The sequence below is a fragment of the Carettochelys insculpta genome, chromosome 6 (genome assembly GCF_033958435.1).
Source record: "Carettochelys insculpta isolate YL-2023 chromosome 6, ASM3395843v1, whole genome shotgun sequence".
Taxonomy (NCBI): Eukaryota; Metazoa; Chordata; order Testudines; family Carettochelyidae; genus Carettochelys; species Carettochelys insculpta.
In genome coordinates this window covers 49,102,829-49,120,855 of record NC_134142.1, presented here as the reverse complement: position 1 = coordinate 49,120,855, position 18,027 = coordinate 49,102,829, and the positions used below count along the sequence as shown (strand labels likewise).

Sequence of the window (18,027 nt, the reverse complement as noted above, 5' to 3'; positions counted from 1 at the left end):
CACATTCCACATTCAGGACTATATATACATCAAGAATATTGCTTTACAGTAAAGCTTTATGTTTAACTTATGTGAGAACTGAAAAGTACAAGAATTTTTTTTTCAGAAGATGGATGAATGGATTTTCTTCAGGTTGTTCCCAAAACATATCTAGGTTAAACCCATACATGAAAAGTTACATTACAAAAAGTGATTTCAAGAGGAAAGTTAAAGGCAACTAATAGAGGAAGTTAGCTATTCATATGACAAGACAGAAACTACCTCAATGCTAAGACAAATTCTAAACAATTTTCACAAAATTGTATAATGGGCCAAAACTTCTATCAGCCGTATGTTGCTGGTACTCTCTTATTTTCTGCCCCCACCCCAAGTCCAAACATTGCCCATAAGCACGCTCATTCTGGCTTTGAACATTTCATCTTGGCACTTTTTCTCTACATCATAAATGGCTCTTATCAGAAATAGGAGACTCTGGCTGTGTCTACACTACAAAAATAACTTCAGAGTTGCTTACTTCAAAGTACAACTGACGTCAAAGCTGAGCATCTACACACACCCTACTTCAAAGTAGGGCACTACTCCATTACCAGGAATTGAGTAAGGACTTCGAAGTTGTGCTTCCTTCTTTGAAGAAAAGGAAAATATGTGTAGACTCTCTGCTGGCTACTTTGAAGTAGTGCCTGACTTCGAAGTTAACTTTTGAAGTTAAGTTTGAAGTTAGTTCCTAGTGTAGATGCACCCTCTGTTATCCTCTGAGCAGAATGCAAGCACCTCTATTCCACTGCTGCTTGAAGTGTGAAGATCATAGCCCAGCCAAGGTGCCCTCCATGCTAGTGCATTCATTTAGCTGCCCTATCAAGTGATTGACTCAGTAGCTGCGTCTACACGTGCACGCTACTTCGAAGTAGCGGCACCAACTTCGAAATAGCGCCCGTCGCGTCTACACACGTCGGGCGCTATTTCGAAGTTAACTTCGACGTTAGGCGGCGAGACGTCAAAGTCGCTAACCTCATGAGGAGATAGGAATAGCGCCCTACTTCGACGTTCAACGTCGAAGTAGGGACCGTGTAGACGATCCGCGTCCCGCAACGTCGAAATTGCTGGGTCCTCCATGGCAGCCATCAGCTGGGGGGTTGAGAGATGCTCTCTCTCCAGCCCCTGCGGGTCTCTATGGTCACCGTGGGCAGCAGCCCTTAGCCCAGGGCTTCTGGCTGCTTCTGCGGCAGCTGGGGATCTATGCTGCAGGCACAGGGTCTGCAACCAGTTGTCAGCTCTGTGTATCTTGTGTTGTTTAGTGCAACTGTGTCTGGGAGGGGCCCTTTAAGGGAGCGGCTTGCTGTTGAGTCCGCCCTGTGACCCTGTCTGCAGCTGTGCCTGGCATCCCTATTTCGATGTGTGCTACTTTGACGTGTAGACGTTCCCTCGCTGCGCCTATTTCGATGTTGGGCTGAGCAACGTCGAAGTTGAACATCGACGTTGCTGGCCCTGGAGGACGTGTAGACGTTATTCATCAAAATAGACTATTTCGATGTTGGCTGCACGTGTAGACGTAGCCAGTATGTTATTACTAATGGGAACATGGAATTAAGTTACAAAGAAGTGACATATTTGAAGCTTGTCAGAATTTGTAGTATCTGTATTTTTTATTGTAGTGAAGCCTTATCATAAGGGAAAAAAAGAGCATATTGGCCACAAAGTGCTTTTGAATGTATACTTCTTTCAGAATTTCTCCCTGCTATGCAGGGGGAAGCACAGCAAAAAGCAAACTTTATTCTCATGTCATCTGATGCTCTGACTTCTAGAATCCAACTGATCAGCACAGCTGCAATACATAAAGCATCTATTCAATGTTTTGATGCCAAAAATTATTCAACATACTTTTGGCTAGGCACATAGACTGATGGAAAAGAGCGTATCTAACTTATTGCCTCTTCCTTGCCATCAAGATTGCTGAGTAATCATAGGAAACCAGATACAGGACAATAGCAGGTGAACAATGCCAAGCCCTTTTTTAAAAATGTACAGTTATTAATTTAACCAAACAATGCAAGTATAATTAACTCTGAAGCATCTTCAGTTTGTTATTGGTGAAGATGAGTTTCTCAAACATGCAAAAATTTTTGTTGTATGTATTTAGTTAATAACTCTTGCTTGCCCACCCTCATACAGACATAAACATTTTTCTTTAGCATCTTGCTGAGTGTACGTCCCTTGGGATTTGAGACTACTCTTTGATAAGAACTTAAATGGTGCAGTTGTAATATACTCTACTGTGATACAATTTATAGGACCAGCCCTAGTAAGTGTCATGAAAAGAAAGGAATGATGGTGTGAATATTCCTTTTGGTAAAAATGTTTGGTACAGTTCCAAAGTAGTCATTTTAAATGCATTCCTTCTGAATGGAAAAAAAAAAGTGCTTTCCTCTTTGTTTTCTTTCTCTAGGCTGAGGTTCAGCTATGCTATCTGGAAGCACAAAGAGATGCTGTTGAACAGATGTCCTTAAAGCTGTATAGTGAACAGTACAACAGCGGTAGCAAGCGAAAGGAAGAGTTTGCTGATATGTCAAAAGTTCACACAGTGGGAAGTAATGGGTAGGAAACTATTCTTTTTGTTGTTTTATTCTCTCTGATCTGTACTTTTTTTACATGATCTTTTTTTGCTGCTATGCTGGCCAGGATTTTTCCTCTTTAACCAAGACACAAGGCAACATGCAATGTATATTTATTGTCATATTCATTAATGCAAAAATAAATGAGTTCTGGATAATTTTATCTACTTTAATTTCTTCCGTCCTAGGGCTACATAACTTTTTTTTCCAAATAGCAGTTCCTCATTAGCATGAGAGAGGTGTTGTGTATTCTTAAACTTCCACCTTACTAAGCCATGCTTTATTTTTTTTTTCTTAATTTCTTCTGATTCTTTCAGGCTTCCTAATACGTTTCTTCCACAGACTTCCCTAGCATGTTGGTATCTTTTTATACAATACGTCCTTAGACACAGTTTTTCTAGAGATGGGGTAGGTGAATGTGAAGTCTTTCATTTCTGGATTTCTGTTCTAAATATGCCCCATTCAGTATGGACTGAAAGTTGTCACTGGAAATATTTGATTAAATGTTGTTTCACCTAAACTTGCTAATTAGTCAAAACCAGAAATTTTAATGGACATATAGCTGTTTTGACAGGAAAGTTTCTCAACTCAAGAATGGAATTTTTGGGTGATACCAATAAAGAAATGCACTTCAGAACAACTTGGTACGTAGAGCCCTGTGAAAGACCCAGGTACAATTTCCTGCCTTAACACATCCTGGGGGAGTTCCCTAACCACTGGCATATCAGGGCAGATGGTCTAACTCACACATTCAATATTTGTTTATTTATACAAACTGGAACAGTGCCAACAGAAGAGATTGAGAGACCACGCTGAATTAGGCAGATGAGGGATTTGAACTTGGGTTTTTCATTTTCTACCTGGCCGCTTTGACCACCAGAATACTTTACAGGAGGTGCATGTCCTTTCTTTCTTTCTTTCTTTTTGGTTTTTCATGAAAAAATTCAGAAGATCTCAGTTTTATTCCAAATGGCATCAATTTTGGAAAATTGTTTTCCAGCCAGTACTAATCATTACTTTAGCTGTTGTCTGTTGCTGATTTGGTCATCTCAATCTAATTCCCTGCACATACTTTCTTCTCCAGCTTGTCCCAATGTCCATATCTTTGTCGCATTTACAAAGTTTGCATTGTCTGTCATTCCAACTGTTATGAAAGGAAAAATACCATAGCTCTATCCCTATGATCTGAATATTTTCCTCCCCTGTAGTGATATCTAGATCCATGGCCAATCCACTTACAGCAACCACTCTGGCCGCTCACGGCTAACTTTCAAAGGGTCATGCAACATGTCTTTAATTTATTGGCATTCCTATGGTGCTCCTAAACATAGTACCTGTGGCAAGGATTGCACGTGTAAATGCCAGTGAGCCCAAGAGCATAAAGTAACTTCTCCCACACTCACTTTACTAATGATGCTTCTATTGCAACAAGCCTTTTTCCAAGTCTGGGACCTGAAGCAAAAATTCAGACCGCATGCTTTGTATCTCTAGCCTCAAACAGAGGTCTCAAAGTTTTGGAATCCTTTTTGGTCTTTTGGCAATATAAGACCATGACCCTATTGAAAACTTCGAATACCTAGCTTTTAGAGTGATTACACAATGAGTGTGAAATATCAGGACAGGGGTGGCAGGTAATAGGCACCCTACATAAGACAAAGCCCCAAGTATCAGAATTATCCCTATAAAACTGGGAAATCTGGTCACCCTACTTGCTTTGGATGTAAAGTAAGTACTTAGATATGAAAATGCTCTTCTTCAAACTTGAAATTTTGTGCTTGTATGCTATTGATACCATGAAAAGGTATTATGTTGAGGAACAATGTGAAAATGCTCATAAATTAGAGATCCCATGCATGGCCCTTTGGAGCCTTTTCGGGAGAGAATACCTACAGTGGGAACCAGGTAGGACTAAGGAAGTGATGAATGGGGTAGATATGTCCACAGTGGGAATTGATGAGAAGTGGAATAGGTGTAGGGGAGAGATGGCTAAAATGGGACCGGAAAGGTAATGGCTGCACAGTAGAAAGTCTCTGAGGTGGGAATACGAGGGATTAGGGAATGTCTGTAGAACAGGGATGATTACAATGAAAATGAGGAGGGATGAGTTTATGTCTGCATAGGAGTGGCTCTGTAGGGAATAAAAGAGAACAGAATGGGAATCTGTTGCAGGAGAACAGTGGTCAACATGGGCATGGGAAGGGCTCAAGGGGAGAAATCGGGACCAGATGCAAAATTATGACAATTGCATGAGCTAAGATTCTGAACGCCCTCAGAGCTGGTTGTGTGATGGTATCAGAGTTTTAATTTGGACACATGCTTATTGTGTTCAGTATACTATTGCATGGATCTCAGGACCATTTCTTCCAGTCCTTTGTAATACTCATTGGATGGTAGTTAGGACTTCAGGATCAGGCTTTGAACGCATTGATCTAATATTCTGGAATGTCCGGATATGCACAAACTTTAAAACAATGTTATTTTAAAGGTGTTATGGTCAGAAATTTGATTTCCTCTATAATACCCCAAGAGCATGCTCATGGAAAGGAGATCCAAACAGATCCAGAAACTTGAAAGACTATTTTATCTGGTTGGATTTTTTTGGCAGGCATACTACTACACTTACAGTACTTCTAAATGCCATGTGAGCTATGCCATCAAAGAAATAATATAATGGGGAGATATGTGTCAAACATGAAAAAAATGGCTGATGAAAATAGCTCCACATTCCTTTTTATTTATTAATGATGCAGACAAGCTGGTTTTCTCATGAGATATCCATACTTTAAGAAACATGTTTAGGATATAAGGGATAAGACTTGCAATTCTGCATATCTTATTTCTTGTTTACCAACCTAAAATATACCTTTAATGTTATTAAAAACATTAAATTGCTAACATGGCTTTACTCTGTTAAGCATAAAACTAGGTTCAAGGAAGTTTTAATTATTTGTTCTTTAGTACACCTTGTTGCATTCCCCTTTGCAGCCTTTCAGTACCTTTTACTGGATGAATATTGTGGACCAGGAACACTTGCTGTACGTTTTTTAAAGTGATCAGTGGACTTGGGTAATCCACAACAATCAAATTGTTTTTGTTGTTCCTGCATCCCACACAGATACTGTGTTTCAGAAGCTAAGCTTCTTTTGATTCTGCCTCAGGCAATATGGAAAATTACCTGCTGAGTATAGAAAAATGGATTCTGAATAACAGAAATGTTCACAGCTGTATTTTAATCTTAACCTACTGCTGAACCTACATTTATACCCTTTTGTTAACTTCTTTATTTGTTCTTCTTACCTTATACAGTTTTATCAAATTAATAATAGCTGCCACATTTAAAAAAAACAGAATATCTTCAAAATCAAATTTACACAATTGATTTTTACATCAAAACAGTTAACATATTTTGACAACTTGTAAACCAAATTTCATGATAATTTAACGTGTAAGCATAGCAAAATTTAGACATTGATGCAGATCTGGATTTTAAAGTCCCAGCTTCTAAGATGTGTTTGGATCCAGAACTTAAATTTTGTTCATTGTATTAAAATTCTCATCTATTTATGGACTTTGATTCAGAAATATCCTCCCCATATCTACTCTGCCAAAAGAGTGGAATGTTTGGATCCAGATTTTGTTGTAACCCATTTCTAATTCTTGAACTACATTCTCAGCTGAGGCAAATAGGTAAGATCCTGGGAAGCCAGTGAAGCTATGTTAATTTACTGGCTGAAAATCTGACCCTTGCCTTAGAAAATCTGTGTCCTGAAAAATCCATATTCTACTCTATCCTTTTTTATAAGCTTGGATAATTTTTGAAGGAGACATACAGTAATGTCAAAAATGGAGTAGCGAAGATGCAGAATAGTTAGGTAGTTCTCAGAGGTTTAGATAAGGATTCTGTTTCACTGCATTCTCAAGACCATGGACTTGATTCATTCAGATTATAGTTTTGTATTAGCTTCAACATAAAAGTCCAGTCAAACTTCTCAGGAGAGATTACCCTCAACTTCCAATTAAATTAAACCCTACTATTTATATAAGCACCATTGCTTACCTTTTCAGGACAGGAACTAGAGCCTCATAAATTATTGAACTACAGTATGCAAAATGTAGTGCATTGATCTAAAGAGATACTTCAGAAGTAAGAACAGCACGTGTGCACTATACTGTAATACTTTAGTTGTCTTGGTGAAAGGAATATTACAGAGAGCCAAATGTCTTCACCCTTTCCTCTTTGCTTCCAAAGAATGTGTTTCCCATCACATTAACTGTACCCACACACCAAAGCTCATCATGTATTAAATGTGTAAATCTCTAACATACCACAGGACTGCTTATTTTATCTACATACATTCAAAATCAACGTGGATATGGTACACCAGTTGGTGGTAATTCAGACTACAGTAGAATGAGCATATTTTTGGTATTATTATTTCTCTTGTTCCTGTATGGCAGATTTTCTCACTTTATAACATTAAAGAAAAAGGTGTAAAAGCTAGATAATGCTTTTAAATAGTTGAAAAAAATTAACCTTGATTAGAAATATTAAATTCATGGGTGGGAACACAAACTGTCATATTCTTATTTAACCTACAGTGGGTTTTTTTTCTTCATTGCTATTAACAAGATTTTTGGTCAGTTACAGTTTGACAAGTCCTGATAGCTTTCTGACAATTTTGCAGTTTTTCCATGTATACCTTCTTTCTTGTATCACAGTATTTTAGAAGAATCTGTGCTTTACTTACTCAGCTTTCAATACAGAATCACATTAATCCTTTTAAGCTCCTTATTCTAATGATTTATTTTGTTGAAAACCATAGTGATCCTCCTTTGAATTTTAATGATTTCTGGCTATTCAAAGATTCATTGTTTTGACTTCCTGTCCTTACCTTTGTTTCTTACATGTCTGTAGGGAACACCTGTCTAATACTGTATCTGGCCTTAGTTCTCACTGGCTTACCATATTCACTCAAGCCTATCCGAAAGCGTTAAGTTGAAATGCTAGCTATTCATCCATGAAAATAAATGTAGGATATATATGTGCAGAGATAGGCAGATAGACAGTGGAGGGATGGCTAAATGGATTGAGTCATTTTTCTGAGAAGGTAATATTTTTGGTATGAATAATAGTATATGATGATCATTGTAGAAAAGCTTGTTAAATATAATGTTAGCACTTTAAAAACCATTAAGCAACATTATCTATGGGTTTTTTATTTCTACATTTTTTGCAGCAAGTACAGTTGTCACAATCTTGCATCACTCACCAAATTTAGGCCATGTCACTGATTTAAATTGGATTTCAATTTTCATTTGTGTCCACTTTCTATAAATACAGAATGTCTCTTCAGAAATACAACTTAGAACATCATGAGTTTTCAGGAATATATTATTCTAACACAATATTTTAACACCTAGGCTGTATTTATGCATAATACATTTTGTCCCTTATCTACAGCCTTTTGGACTTTGATTCAGAATACCAGGAGCTCTGGGATTGGCTGATTGACATGGAATCTATAGTGATGGACAGCCATGACCTGATGATGTCAGAGGAGCAGCAGCAGCATCTTTACAAGGTTAGAGCTACCGTTACTGCCTTTACCTAGCTATAGAAGATCTGATTAGCTTGACAAGTCTTTCTCTCACAGGATATCGTTGCGTTCATTGTATGTATCATGGTGTCTATTAGAATTCCCTTCCCTGTCCCCAACCTCATTTCCATCCCCTGCACACTGACAGGCTGCACCGACATCATAATTGCAAGAAAGTTCCCTTTATCACATTCTATTTGGTGTAATTCTATAGAAGGACAAAGATTTGTCTTCCAGATGAATAGAAATAAATGAAACTGCATTAATAAATAGACTGAAACAAAATGAAGAAAAAATGAAATAGTAGCATTTAACAAAATGTGTTTTGATTGGAGCTTTCAGCTGGATTTCTATCCACCTTTCAGACCTCTTCAGGGAAAAGAAAAATTTGCCTTGATTTTGGTTTACTGCTGCTGAGATACAGGGCTCTTCCAATTTAATTTTTATTAGTTATATATAAAGCAGACATTGTCATGTTAAGTCAATACACTTCCTTGTGATTTAAGCAAAATGATTTTGAACTCACATATTGATTAGAAGCCCTTTATCAAATAAATATATATTGTCTCCCTTATTTGCCATTGCTGACTTAATCCAGATTGCTTTATCAGTTCTTCTTGTCAATGGACAATTTTAATAGCAACCCCCCCCCAAAAAATATAGATTTCATCTTAAATCTCTTTCAGGCTTGACTGTGGATCTGAGAAACCCTATTCAAGGGGCATGATGGAGGCTGGGGAAAGGAGGGAGAGGTTTTCCACTGAAATATCAGGCTGCAGTAAATCTTCCTCATTTAGGCAATTTTTATTGGAGTAATTCTGACAGTTGTCATCCTTGAATTGCTTTGAGCATATGGCGTATTTCAAAGAGCAGATTGTGAATCATAAAAAATAAAATTAATAACTAACCACAGAATCAGCAATAGTATAATGACAAGAAACAACTACCCTCTAGGTTTTCTTTATTTTGTATAGAATAAATGGTAAATTCAAGGTCAAATAGAAGTTGTTTTCCTTCTTCCATGGTTACAAGATTTGATAATTTATTATGTAAAATTTCTTGTTTTGAATGTATAATTTGTTGATGCTCTTCAATGCATTTATTCCAGCTAATGTTGGTCCTTTTACTTGAAAGGACCTAAACAGACAATTATGAAATAGATTATAAAATATCCTCATATGCAGAGAATGTTATTATAATATTATTTCAGATCTAACTTAATAAAGGTTACAGATGAGGTAAGTTTAGTGGCCTCAATTTCTTCTTTTGTCATTTGTTAATATTGCCAAAAAAAATCTGAATGCATAATTTCACACGCTGCTGATGGTCTTTACCCTAGACAGACTCAGAGATTCCTAGATTGTAAGGTAAAAGTAACCATTTGTTCTAACTTTCTGTCAATGAAATGTTCTTCAGTTCTATCGTCACTCCTTTATTGGGCCAGGTAACCTGTTTGGCTGAAGCATTATTGCCAGAATGGCAGGCAATCTTGATCTGAAGATATCATGATATGGAGAATCCACCATTTTCCTTTTGTTAGTTTGTTCCAGTGGCTAATCACCCTCATTGTTAAAAATTTGTGGATTGGAATAAAAAATGTGTTACAAGTCAAAACTGAGATGCTTAGGCACTGTATATCCATGTAGGGCAATTTCCACCATTTAGAAATGCTTTTTATCTTGATGTATTCCAAATGCAGTCTAAAAAATGTGAAAGATAATGTGTATGATTGAGAATGCAGTGGTTAGTGAGGTCATGGGAGGGATAAAAGGGGACAGGGACTTATCAGTGGCGTACAATGCAATATGGTAACCAAAAATGGCCAACACAACATTTAGTTTGCACATACAGAAATACTTTGTCACATAACAGGAGGTAATATTCCCGGAATTTAATTGAGCCCTGTCTTTTAGTAAGCAGGATATATCATGCCCCTAACAACATTCAGCATGCATATGTCAAAAATTGAGCCTAGCTAACCTAACCTACAGACAATAATGAATGCTCTTAATAGTGACACTCCGCCTTTATGAAAGATCTGGCTTGACATCATTTGTGGTCCATCTAGCAATCACAGCCATGTGGTAGTAACACTTTTTATATTAAACATGGAAGTAATTCTATTCCATGCGGGGGTGTGGGGGGGAAGACAATTTGGAAAGAAATGCAGGCAGCCAAATAATCAAAACTGCTGAATAATGGAGGGTGTTACAATAACTTTAAGCTTTATTTTATGTGTTATCAACTGCAAGTTCAAATACAGACTTGTTAATTGCACTTTCTGCTTTTTGGTGGATTTTCCTAAACCCTCAGATCCCCTCCTCCCAGCTATTGAGCTGACAAGTAATTGTTCCTCTGAGCCAGCTCAGCAAGGCTTCTCTGTCAGTGAACCTGCTGTGGTATCACTATTACCAACAGTTATCATTGCCCCTAAGGAGTTTATGAATGGAAAGGAGGTATGATAAAACAGGTAAACCAGGAGGGAAGCGCGTGCATTAAAGCAGCATAACATAATACAGAAATGTTAAAATTGCATGTGGGAAAATAAAATGCATTTTCACAGGTTAGACTACTTCCCCAGTACTATATTTTCAGACTTATGTAAATTTTAGCAAACTCATTTAGCTTAATTTTGTATTGCAGTATAGTAGGAGGTTCTTCATTCTTATTAGAAAGTCCATTTGCTCTTCTTTAAATATATGTTATTTTTTCTATAAATATAAACAGGAGTTATAGTGCAGCTGGTTTTTGTTCTCTTTTTAACTCTACAGAAGTATGATATATACTGGAATATTGCTTGTTCTCTTTCATTTTATTTTCCTGTGTTAGAGGACATCTTCTAAAAAGAATTCTCCTTCACTCCTGCAGCCCTCTCCCAAGAATAAAAGGCACAATTCACTCAATTTTTATTTTCAGTTTTTGAAAAGTAACTGCAAAGATTTTGAAATTTGACTAATATATGTTATGGTTGCAAACATAGGATAGGTGGTTTACAGCCTGCTAGTATACAGTTGAAATTGACTTATAAGGAACATCTGAATTATTCTGATATATGATTGATTTCAGAAGATCACTGTAGTTCAATTGAACATATAACAATATCCTCATTTATATGTATGGCATGTGGACCCTATCCCTTAAACCCTCTTTGTATAAAAAGCTCACATTGACTTCAAGTGGGTTTGCATGCATAGGATTTGCAGAATCAGGCCCACAGACTTTAATCTCTGCTAATGAATTGTTTAGTGGGAACTCAAGTATGGATTTCTTATCTTTATCTTGAATGTTCAACAGAGAAGCAAATCAGTGTTTATTCAATCTATAGTGATGAGTAATGAATCTGCAAGACAAAGAAAATCACTGATAATTCCTACCTTGTCCCCAGAAGATTAATTGTAAAGCTAATCCCACACTGAAATAAATGATATGATTTTTAAATTGTTAGCATTTACAGAATAAAATTAAATAAACATTTTTTTTCAAAACTCAAAAACACCTGGGTGACCTTTGATATTTGGATGCCTGATTACAACAGTATTGAAGATGTTTAAATACATACTTCATAAGCAGTTCCTTGAACTATTAAGTCTTCAGCAAGGATGAACTCTACAGAAAACAGACAAACAAAAGGGTGGGGCGTACAGCAGTTGGAAAGATTTAGAAGAAAAGTTTTCAATGTGGCTTTTGATCATGTAAAAATACTGAAGTCTTCTATCAAAGGGGAAACGTTTACTCTATTAAATAACGTTAAAATGCACACAAAATGTTGTGGACCTCTAAAGGAAAATCGAAAAAGGCTTCCAGCAGTTGTTTGTTTCCCTAATGGAAGCTATCCTTCTTCTGAAGGTGCAGTTCATTTTCTCCTCTGGGTGTGCTGCTGCTCCATTGTGCCATTCACTCTAGCTCTGTGTGCTGTGGCCATGAGTGGTTCAAACAAACCGTGGTGAAAGTTTCCCTCATTTGCATCACTTCTAGACAGCTCTGTCGTACTCTTTGCTGACAGGAAATCACTGTCTTTGTCACCTTTTTCAGTGATCTCCTTTTGGCAGAGATTGGCCATGTGACCAGGATTAATCACAACAACAGTTCTGGCTCAGAACTCAATGACATGTTTTCCTCAGCACTTCAGTAACAGTGGAGAGGAGTCACTAGGAAATGACTACATTAATTTCGGCATGAAAAGATAATTAACACTTAAGGACTAATGCTATAACCTATGGAGCTATTATTCAAATTAAATCTAATTTATTGAAAACTTGCAAAAAATAACCCTTCCTCTTTAATAAAACTGTTACAAATAAAATTTAGGCTAGTGCTGGATTTAAAAAGAATAAACTATATTTCAAGGAGTAACACAAATAAACTAAAACTTAAACATTTGAAACCAGGGGCTGAAGTATGTAAAGTGCTTACTTAGATGATATGAATAGGATACTGGCAAACAAAAGCAGCAGTGTGCTCCTAGAATGCTGTGCTTAAAGGAGTTTCCTTGGCAACAGAAATGCAGTTCCAAAAGTAGACAGAACTTTCCTCAGAAAACATACTATTAATAACAACCTTCCGGAACAACTTGGAACAATTTGACTACTTGGCAATAATAATGCCAAGTGTTCTGTGAATTAATCTAACACATAACAGTTATACGTTTCTCTTGCCCATAATTCTCTTGAATCGCAAGGCTGAGTTCTGTTCACTTTGAGGATATAAATGTGGAAAGCAGTTCCAAATGTTACTTAGGAGAAAGCTGAAATACCAGTAGCCTGCAAGGATCCATTAACTTGCTCTGTGTCTTTTTAACTTGCAAAGTAGAGTGGTTCAACCGCATTACTTTATTCCATTTAAAACAAGGGCTACATACCTACTGAAGTCACACTGTAGTTTATTCTTTATTTCAAATAAATTACTGCTTTAAAAAAAACTTACTACAAGATAACCGGTCTGAAAACTATTATATTTGGACTACATCATGTGGAGTTCTCATCCTACGATCCAAATTCTGCAAGTTTCTGAGGGCCGCCTGTCTGTCTAGTAATTTTATCTTATATGAAACCACTAACAGTAGGAACTGGGGTATTCACCAATTCTCGGGAATCCCTCAGCATGTTGCAAGCTTAGGCCCTTTCTGGACAGCAATTATAAATGTGCTATGCATGCAATATTTAAATACAACATAATTTTTATGTCAGCCAAGAGAATAAACTAATTTCAAACCTGCCTTGCCAATAGGAATCATTAGAATTCTTCTAAAGGCCATAAGCTTACTAGACAGGAAAGGTAGAGTACTACCTTGACCTTTTCTGAATCCTTGGATCTAAAGGTTAAAAGTAATCAATATATCTCATTGTGCAGCTTGGTAATAAGTAATAACCATCATGTTAAAATCTAAATGATTGCAGATAACACTTAAGTATGTTGACCCATTTGGGAGCCTTTTTAATTGCAATCAGGATAGCCATTATGGTTTCCTTATAAACTCTCCGGCTAAATTGCAAATATTGCAGCCTTTAGCTTTTTTTGAAATATGACTCTTACTTTAATGCTGATAAAAATAGAGTGTTGCAAGGTGAAAGTTTTGATTTTTATCTGTAGAGATGTATATGTTCCTTGCTCCTCATCTCTGTTCAAAAATTACAGAAAGATTATACTGTTAAAAAATACCAATAAGAGCATTGGTCTCTGCACTAGTTAATTGTATCAGTGTTAAGGGCTTTTACATTATGTGCATAGGTATATAAAAAGATACATGATTTAATAACTGGCCTCTGATATTGTAACATGGCTTTAATATGCCAAAGAACATGACTGAACTTGGTGTGTGAAGCTTTTTAGAAACTAAAAATATAGTATGATTTCTTGCTGCACAAAGAAACTGAACTGTGTTTCACAATAGGTGTCAAAGTGGCAGCCCAACTTAAGCTGTCCTAATAACAGTGGCCCCCCTGTGATGGGAGCATCATCTGAGCATCCTAGACACTTCTAGTGCTGTGTTGATCTTGGTTGATATTCTCTACACCACCATTTTCATTTTCAGCATGTCTGGAAAGGTGACTGGGGAAAGCTATCTGTGACACATAGGCTATGTGTACACTAGGGGAAAACTTCGAAATGGCCATGCTGATGGCCAAATCAGAGAATACTAATGAGGTACTGAAATGAACATTCAGTGCCTCATTAGCATGCTGCTGGCTGCGGCACTTCGAAAGTGCCACGTTTCACTTGTGTGCGGCTCGTCTACACAGGGCTCCTTTTCAAAAGGACCCTGCAAACATTGAAATCCCTGATTTCCCAGCTGATAGGAATAAGGGGATTTTGATGGTGCAGGGTTCATTCGAAAAGGACTCCTGTGTAGATGAGCTGTGCGCGAGTGAAAAGCGGTGCCTCATTAGTATTCTCTGATTTGGCCATTAGCATGGCCATTTCGAAGTTTTCCCCTAGTGTAGATGTAGCCCTAGTGTAAAAAGAGTTCCATTTTTCCAGTGAAGAAGGGGCCTTACTCTATGATTAAGGCTAAGACTTAGTCATGAATATTTTTAGTACAAGTCATGGACAGGTCACAGGCAGCAAACAAAGGTACAGAGGCAGCAAACAAAGGTACACAGACCATAGTCTGTCCATGTAGTATATACTGTGTACTAAGTGCTTGGTGCTCTGGACAAGGGCCCAGATGCATTGCTGGTGCTCTGGAGGGGAGGCTCTGGCTGTGTTGTAGGTACTGTGGGAAACAGATGGTCCAGGGATGACGCTGGTGCTGGAGAGCGGTGTGCATCCCATGGGTGCCGCTAGTGGTGGGAGGGCAATGGCACATATCCCTAAGACTGGTGCTCTTGGGAGTGAGTGGGGATGGCACAGAGGCACAAAGTGGTGCAGCTCCCAAGACTGCCACGGATGAGCTGGGGGTGGCAGCTCACAACCCAGGTTTGTTGTTGGTGCTCTAGGAGGGATAAAGGATGTCATAGTATGAGACTACTGCTGCTGTCAGATGTGGTAGCTCAACAGTGCTCAGCAGGCAGTGTGGCTGGCCCAGAGCCTGTCCAAGCTACTTGGACAGCCTCCATGCCACCTGCACTGGACAGTGCAGAAGTCCTGAAAGATCTGGAAAGTCGCAGAATCCATGATTTCTGTGACAGACTCACAGCCTTATCTATGATTTGTGTGTTCCGTATCTATGGCAAATTGTATATTTTTATTTAAAAAGACATTGGGGGAATTATTACTAGAAATACATCTTATTTAAAGTAGATAAATGTTTGGCCTTAATGGTCTGATAATTACAACAGGAAAACATTGTGAATCTGTAGATGTGGCAATCAAAGTAAGGTTAAAATATGGTTGAAGAAAGAATACTATTCCTGTCTGCTTCCATTTTGGAGGCATAAATATGTTTCTAGAATCACAGAACCATAGAACACTCAAACTGGAAGGGACCTCTAGAGGCCATCAGATCCAGTCCCTGACCCTCATGGCAGGACCAAGCACCTTATCCAACATGTTCTTAAATATCTCCAGAGATAGAGATTCTACAACCATATTAGGCAATTTATTCCAGTGCCTAATCACCCTGACAGTTAGGAAATTTTTCCAACCTAAATCTAAACCTAAACCTCCCTTGCTGCAGTTTAAGCCCATTGCTTCTTGTCCTGTCATCTGAGGCTAAGGAGAATAATTTTTCTCCCTCCTACTTGTAACTCCTTTTTAGGTACTTGAAAGCTGCTATCATGTCCCTTCTCTCTTCCAAACTAAACAAACCGCATTCTTCTAATCTTCTCTCATAAGTCATGTTTTCTAGACCTTTAATCACTGTATTTGCTCTTTTGTGGAAGCCTTAAGGCAGCGTAGGAATTCTTTTGGGTCAGCAACCCCTGTCAGTCAAAAAGAATCCCTGATGCATCTCATCAGAGTGAGAGTTTCTCCCCACGTTCAACCCAGCATGCTTTTGAAAATGAATTCCAAAGTGAAGGAAGATCATGTTTACTAATGTTGTAGGCAGATTTTATAAAATAATGTTAACAACAAGGTCCTGATTTGGCAGTCCAGCCAATGTCCTTTTGGTACAGAATGTAAGAAGACTGGTAGGGGGTTTTAGGCAGCTTCCAAATTTCCTTTATCCTAGGACTATCCAGGAGCCAAACAATTGAGAAAAGCCCCACGACTGGGCTAAACTGCACTCAAATGCCTACAGCCCTAGGGGTCATTGATGCACCTAAGAACACCCAGGCTGTGGCTACAGTAGCCCCTCCTTTTGGAGAGGCTACGGTAATGTGGCCCTTCAGAATATACTAATGAGGCACTGCCGTGAATATGCAGCACCTCATTAGCATAATGGTGGCCACATGCACTTCAAAAGTGCCAGTTTCCAAAACACACACCGCGCATGTGGCCAGGGGCCTTTCCAAACAACTCCCGATTTTGAAAGCCCCTTCTTCCCAAAACTAGATGGGAAGCAGGGGCTTTCGAAATCAGGGAGCGGTTACAAAAGACCCCCAGCTACACAAGCGGCATGTGTTTCGAAAGCGGCACTTTCAAAGTGCACATGGCTGCTATTATGCTAATGAGGTGCTGCATATTCATGGCAGTACCTCATTAGCATATTTCAAAATGCCACATTACCATAGCCCCTCCAAAAGGAGGGGCTAGTGTGGCCACAGCACCAGTGTGCTATAACACTGCAGCCTCACCCCTGTTCTGGGAGCCTTCAAGGAAGGGACAGTGAAGAGCCAATGGATGGGTCAGATCCAGCCGCCTTACTTTGTGTGTATGCCCTAAGCATGAACTGGAGTCACATTATGCTCTAGAGATTTATGCATATAAGATGAAAATTTCTGAGGTAGGTGCTGAAGACCATCTATTCGAATATTAAAGTCTGGAGTAGTAATTTTTTTTTATTTTTGTACAGCCAGGCAAAAGCTTTTTCTTGGAAGTCATCAGTCCATTCTGTGAAGGCCTCCAGGGTCTAGTAAGTTGTGCACTCAAAAGACGTATCTGTAGTTTCCTAATTTTCAGACACATTGCACCGAATTCAGACCAGCTATAGAGGAGTGCAAGTCCATGGAGTCAATGGAGTTATTCCCACTTCTCCCAGGCCAATGCTTCATTTTTCTTTAGATTTAAAATATGAAAATTAAAGGATTCTAGTCAGTTTTTCACAAAGCAGTGTATGATTTAATTATTCGGCTTTAAGAAAATAGGTGGAGGTCATCTGACAGAAATCCATGTGGAATTCTTAAAAATATTTACTCTTGTGTGAAATTCACTCATAAAAATTCTAACAGAATAGTGCCAAATGCCTGGGAGCTCAGCCCACTACAGTAAAGAGATTCCAGAGTTAATGCTGATTTCTCTGTCTTTCTTTCATTCTGGCCCCCATGCAACCCTTGCACTGTAAAATGAAACACTTCTTTTGAGATCTCTTTATGTAAGAAGTGAGTTAGGAATAGAGTAATAGCTTTAACTTTGAACGTTGAATTTGGGTGTGATGGTTGGTTTGCTTGTTTTTGGAGGAAGCATTTGGAATGAAAAACAGTTTGACATGTTTTGAGCATAAAAAGGCCAGGTATTCCAATGTTCCGGACTTTTGCTGAATCTTGATCCTGTTTTTCCTCCTCTTCACCTTATGCTCCCAGATTCCCTCATTTTCCAGAAATACATCTCAGTGTCCCAATCTCATTTAATTTACTACTTTAATTGTATTTCTCTCAGTATTTTTTCATATCCTTAATATAATATGTGAATTTACTCTTTCTGAGCTCATTTACCCATAATCTATTATTATTTTATGCTATAGCCATCATATTCCCCAAATAGGTTTTGTGCAGTATTATGTA

General features: G+C 38.2%; 1 protein-coding gene across 1 annotated transcript in view; it reads left to right on the top strand.

Moving 5' to 3' along the window:
* Positions 1 to 18,027, top strand: part of AKAP6 (A-kinase anchoring protein 6) — a 260,386-nt gene that overhangs the window by 151,041 nt on the left and 91,318 nt on the right. Inside the window, exons 7-8 of the mRNA XM_074997551.1 lie at positions 2,444 to 2,592; positions 8,071 to 8,191. Coding sequence (XP_074853652.1) covers positions 2,444 to 2,592; positions 8,071 to 8,191 — 270 coding nt within the window. The remainder of the gene's footprint in view (positions 1 to 2,443; positions 2,593 to 8,070; positions 8,192 to 18,027) is intronic.